Genomic DNA, 5,691 nt, shown 5'->3' with positions numbered 1-5,691 from the left:
CCGCCCTTGCCGAATTAGTAAAGGGGTTGTCCTGTCCCATAGATCGTCGGCTCCACACCGACAACAATGAAGTTGGGGTTCGCCGCGGCCGTTGCCACCACGGCCCCCTTGCTCCCACGCTCGCTGTAGATTTGGCCCTCCGCCTGCCGGTGCTGCTCTAGCGCCTGCCGGAACACCGACAAAGGCGCGGGCTGCACCTTCGTGATGGCGGCGTTGTAGTGCATCTGCGCATGCTCCATTATGAAGCCGTCGTGCACAGGCGTGGGCCTCGGGACGGTGTCGTCAGAGCCCGTCTTCATCGTGGTGTCGTCCTCGTTGTCGGAGACCTTGGGCGAGCTGGCCCGCAAGCTGGCCTCGATCCGCCTGGCACGGCGGCTCTGCCGGACGGTGGCACGGGCGGCCACCGCGTGCTTCATCTCAGTGGAAAGGCTCTCCCGTAGAGCTTCGCGACCTGCAGTCGTGGCGTATGTAGTTCAAGGGAAGAGGATGGGGAGCAGGCTTGTGTTGTGGCTTGGAGTTAGTCGGGTGTGGCCGTCTTTAAACAACGGATTCCTGTGAGGCCAGACGCCAGGGTGCGTCAATACGCGGCGTCGGAGTGGATTTCTTGGCCGACGGGCCTGCTTAATGGCGGCATGCAGACGAACATACATTCAACGGGCATGGTAGATATCCGCCCCGTCCCATGTAGTAACACGTCTCCGCCATTGAACAGACGCGGACACCGGAGAGGCGAAGAGGCAGTGAGACGTCGTGTCCGCCCTGAGCCGTCTTCAATGTGGAGCGGCGCGCTCTACAGCGACATGTATGCAGGCAGCTGGCACCGGGTGGGAACGCGCGCGGGAGAGGGAGGAGGGGTTTTGGGTGTGCTAGCACGATCAGAAGCGGGCGTGGCAGCGGTCCGGACTCTCGCAAAGCCACCTTACGTTTGTCTCCGGTTTGCAGAAGAAAATGTGTGTAAATGCTCGTGTTGGATGGCTTCTGCTGCCCGAACAACATGATCCGGACATACATGGGCGGTTTGAGGGTCGACGTTGGAGATGGCCTTTTGGTCAGCCAGTGTTGCCCTCCGTGGATAAGTGTGACGGTTTTAGTCTAGATTTAAGTATATTAATCGGGAAGCTCTCTTCCTTTTTTTTTTAATCAAGATCCTCCAAGGCGGACTTCAAAAGAAAAAAGATCACCCCCCAAGCAGCAGATTCAACGAAAACATTATCACAAAGCATACATCCAGAACCATGAATTATTTGTGAAGAACAAAGATCATAACAAGGTACTCCCTCAGGTTTTGAATTATAAGATGTTCTATTTTTTTCCCTAAATCGGATGTATAGACGCATTTTAGTGTACTTGTTCACTCATTTCAGCCCGTACATAATCCATATTGAAATATCCAAAACATCTTATAATTTGGAACAGGGTGATAGTAGCTACTCCCTCCGTCCGAAAATACTTGTCATTAAAATGAACAAAAAAGAATATATGTAGAACTAAAATACATCTAGATACATCCTCTTTTATTCATTTTGATGACAAGTATTTTCCGGAAGTATTTTCCGGACGGAGGGAGTAGCTATTAATATTGTGTAGAGAAAAGATGGAGAGTTGTGTCAGCAACAAACACATTGAACTATTGAAGATACGTCACATCCAGCCAGCTCAAAACAAAACAAAAATGTTGGAATCCGCTGATCCACCCCCACCCAACGGTATGCATGTTCATCAGACGATTCACATACGGAGTATTATTACGAAGTCCAGCCTGGTACCGGGGCTAGCCATAATAGCCCAGCACAGAGAAAACCACATGAAATCTGCAGCAACAAACGCTACGCGGCGCCTTAACAGCAGGCTAGAAGTCAAATGGGGAGGCTCACCCACGTGTTACTTCTTCTGCTGCTTCTTCCCCGGCTTCAGCTTTATGACCTCATCAATGTACAGTATGCCCTTCCCCTTGTACACTTCCGGAGGTTTACTGCTTCGGACGGCTCCGGCAAAATGGTGCACTCTATGCTTGTCAATGCCAGTGCAGCATATTATGTTGGGTTTGAAGCAGAAGACGCGGACGGCGGGTGGAGCGGTGAACTGCACCTCATGGCTGTAGCCTAGTTTCAGAAACAACTCGCGGCCTCCTTGCTCTGTCCTTGCTTTGAAACCAACTCCGACAAGCTTCAGGAACCGAAAGAACTTGGATTCCATTGCAACAAGAGAAGTTTGTCCGAGGATGGAATATTTCTTTCTGACTTACCTTAACAAAACAAGGACAAAAGGTTCAAAACAGAGCAGTCATGTAAATAAACAGGAGTATGATCATGCTGCAAGTACTGACAATTTGATATACATACAAGACAGTATTTAGATAAATTATTTTCAGAACACTGCAAGAGATTCAGCAGAATACATATGAGTTCATCACATAATCTCTTATTACAAAGGATGAACGGTAAAAATTAAACAACTCTTACTGAAATAACCTCTAAACTCTGAAGCCCTACTCGGTTCCTCGACTATTGAAGATGGGGGTTCATGATGGCATATATCGAGTCTCTAAACAGGGAACATTCTAGGTTAGACACAAAGTAGCAAGTCTTACAGGCTGAACTCCCTTGTAGTTGTAGGGAACAATCGGTTGAAAAGAACTGGCCACAGAACAAAGTTTGTGTCTATATCAAACAGTGGAAGGTACACATGTTCTATTTGGGACTTATCTCGATGCCAAATTTTCTGTGAAATTATATGCATGATTTAGGAATTCCAAATAGGTTTGCATCTGTGAGTTGGACTCTTTGGACAACTCAAAACAAGATTTTCCTTAAAAAAATCGATATCAATGTCAAATTGTTGCTATGCATAAGATTGCTTGCTTCTTACAACATCGGAAGAGCTATTGAAAGGAGGGGAATGGACTAATGAGTCAACTCAACAAGGCTTGGAAGGCCCAATGAAATTGATTCAGGAATAGCGGGTGTTGGGTCAAATCACGTTCATAGTTTGTATCCTGCTGTATTTCATTTCTTTGCTGCTCAGTGTCGGACATGGATGCTAATTGCTGAGTAATAACCCAGCCTCTCTCCAGTGATAACAATATTTAGCTTTATGCACAGCTGATCAACACCTTTCATATAAAACAGTAAACGCCAATGGATTTCTCTTTCAAGGAAAGGCGCAAAACAGAAGCAAACAATTGCAGCTAGGAATTTAGAGATGGGGGTGTCAGGGCTGTGAAATCACCAACTCTCACACGCATTGCTACACTTGACACGAGCTAACACAGCAATATCGATAGCATCTGCTTAATAGACTACCAATGGGATTAATTGATCATGCATTATAAGAAAATCTTCGCTTTTGACAGGCCAAAGGACATACTCCGTACATACATACCACTGTTCAAAGCCACTTCAACACTAAACCTGAAAACACTATCGTGCCTAATTCAGAAACAGCACAAAACTAACTGCGAAAACGATGTGAAAAGCTATAAGTTGACAATGAGCTTGCAATGTTCACGCCTAGGTGGGTAATTGTTAAATTATATACTAGCGCCAAAAATACGGAGCATCCACACACGCGCCCACACTTCAATTCACTGCCCACTACTACTAGGCCCTAAGCGCGCAACGTAAGGAACATCACAAACAAAGTCACGGAGCAAGTGATCCCCGGCGGAAATGGACGTGGCCAAACGAATTTCAGGAGGAGCCGGCGGATCGAGCGGGGAGGGGGACGGGAGCGTGTGGTTATCGGCGCACCTGGGCTGCGAAACCCCTCGAGGAGGTCGTCCTCGCCGATGCCGCGAGCAACCACGGCGGAGGCCGGCGGCTGCGCTCCCTTCGCGTGCCCCACGTGGCCCTCGTCGGCTCCGAACCAACCGCCGCCGCGCGCCGAGTCGTCGCCGAACTAGGGTTAGGAAGCTCTTGTTCGCGGCCTGGGTGATGCCCGCCGCTGTGGGTGGGTCTAGGCCAGAACCATTTGCGTTTAAGGTTTCGGCCCATTGCAGTTGTGCCAAGTTTTTCTTTAGGATTTTTTTTTTCAAATTTCTTAGTGAAGATGCAGTCGTGGCATCTCTCAAAATGAAAATATGCACTAGTGACAAGTACTATAATTTAGGAAAAAGTCCATTTTAAACCCTGAATTTGTAGGCGTTCGACGAAATGAACCTTCAAATCGAAATTTCGGTCGATTGCACCCTGGACTTTGCAATCCCGGTCTAAATTAAACCCTGGCTGCAATTAACCGGGATTTGTCTAGCTGATGGGCCAAGGAGCGGCATGTCAGCAACTCAACGCACAGGCTTGATGCATGACTGGGCCGGCCCACCAACCCGCCGTTGTTTTGTTTCCTTTTCCGCGCGACAAAAAGATGTTGAAATTCAACAGCGAGTACCAAGACTCGATCCCACGACCACGGAGACCAACAAAGAGCCATTAGCCACTACACCAAGAACAACAACTTGAACATTACGGTGCAGAAATATATAAGAATAGAAAGCAGCGCTGAGATTGGAAAACATTTTCGAAAACATTTCTTGAAAATTGCGAGCAGTTTTAAGATGCCGCACTTTTTTGTATTCCATATTTTTGGAAAAGTGAAGGTGTTTTGTAATTCTGATTTCAAAATGAAACATGAACAAAATTTGCAAACCCCAAACAGATTCCAAAAATGCGAACAGTTTTCAAAGAAAATATCTGAAAAACAAACAAATTACGAAAATCACGAACACTTTTTGAGATTGTGAACAGTTTTTAGTATTTTTAGAAAATATATAACGGGAATGTTTTTAATTTAGCGACAAAAAAGTTAAAACAAAAACTTTTTCAAAATGCGCACAAAATTTTTATTGTACGCATTTTGGAACGCAAACAAAAATGAAAAGGTGGTGGAACATTATTCAAACTCGCGGAAAATATATGATAGCATTTTTTTAAAATAATAATAAATGAAATTTTTGTAATATATGTTGAACAAATTCGGAATAAATATTCAACAATTGTGCGATATACACTGAACAAATTTCTAATACAAGATGAACATTTTTTTTTAAATGAGTGAACCCGTGAACTTCTTTCAATATTGTTGAACCTTTTCTAAATCTGTGATTTTTTTTTCAAAATTTGTAAACTATTTTTATTTTTGAAATTCTAGTTCACAAGTTTCTTTTTTTTGATCAAACAGCACCAGCATGGGGTCTCATGTTCGAGCAGAGTTTTATTTTTTGTTTTTTAACGAAAAAAATTATGCGGGCCGGCCCAGCAGGGAGTACCGCCCTTGGCGAATTTTTGTTTTTGAATTGAAAAAAAATAAAGCGGGCTGGCCCAGCAGGAGCTGGTGTGCGCCCTTTGCGAAATGTCCGAATCCCGGCCATCCAAAGGACCCGAAGGTTCGATTTAGACAGGGATTGCATAGTTCAGGGTGCAATCGACCGGGATTTCGACTTGGGGGTTCATTTCGCCGAACCTCTACAAATTCAGGGTTTAAAATGGACTTTTTCCTATAATTTACTGTTCCCTCCGTCACATAATCTAGTGTAAGAAATGCTCTTATATTATAAGACGGTGGGAGTACTTCTTTGTGTTGAAGGAGTACATTTTAGACGCGAACCAAATTACGGTTGGATTGTTAGAAGGACAGAAAAGAATATCGGGCACTCTACCTGATGATGAGGTCGTTGGATCCAGAATCGAATGGACACAC

At 45.2% G+C, this 5,691-nt stretch overlaps 2 protein-coding genes across 3 annotated transcripts in view; both read right to left on the bottom strand.

The window, feature by feature from the left end:
* Positions 1-1,602: 1,602 nt before the first annotated feature.
* LOC123090928 (60S ribosomal protein L6, mitochondrial) lies at positions 1,603-3,974 on the bottom strand. Of its 2 annotated transcripts, none has more exons than XR_006442665.1 (2): positions 3,750-3,974; positions 1,603-2,245 (listed from the first exon to the last, which is right to left on the bottom strand). XR_006442665.1 is itself a non-coding variant. In XM_044512283.1 (2 exons), the coding sequence occupies exon 2, from the start codon at positions 2,194-2,196 to the stop codon at positions 1,882-1,884; it is 315 nt and encodes a 104-aa protein (XP_044368218.1). In that variant the 5' UTR covers positions 2,197-2,240; positions 3,750-3,968; the 3' UTR covers positions 1,603-1,881. The 2 variants fall into 2 exon arrangements, 1 of the variants encoding a protein (XP_044368218.1); XM_044512283.1 differs by having other exon boundaries at positions 1,603-2,240; positions 3,750-3,968.
* A 636-nt stretch (positions 3,975-4,610) lies between these two features.
* Positions 4,611-5,691, bottom strand: part of LOC123089945 (7-methyl-GTP pyrophosphatase) — a 3,495-nt gene continuing 2,414 nt past the window's right edge. The window contains exon 10 of the mRNA XM_044511474.1: positions 4,611-4,685. Within this exon, the coding sequence (XP_044367409.1) occupies positions 4,611-4,685 (75 nt within the window). The remainder of the gene's footprint in view (positions 4,686-5,691) is intronic.

This window comes from Triticum aestivum, chromosome 4B, assembly GCF_018294505.1.
Source record: "Triticum aestivum cultivar Chinese Spring chromosome 4B, IWGSC CS RefSeq v2.1, whole genome shotgun sequence".
Classification (NCBI taxonomy): domain Eukaryota; kingdom Viridiplantae; phylum Streptophyta; class Magnoliopsida; order Poales; family Poaceae; genus Triticum; species Triticum aestivum.
Note: the sequence above shows the minus strand (reverse complement) of the source record. Positions and strands in the feature narration are given on the sequence as shown.

Excerpts from the sequence above, each read along its gene's own strand:
- LOC123090928 (XM_044512283.1), bottom strand. The coding sequence starts at position 2,196 with ATGGAATCCAAGTTCTTTCGGTTCCTGAAGCTTGTCGGAGTTGGTTTC.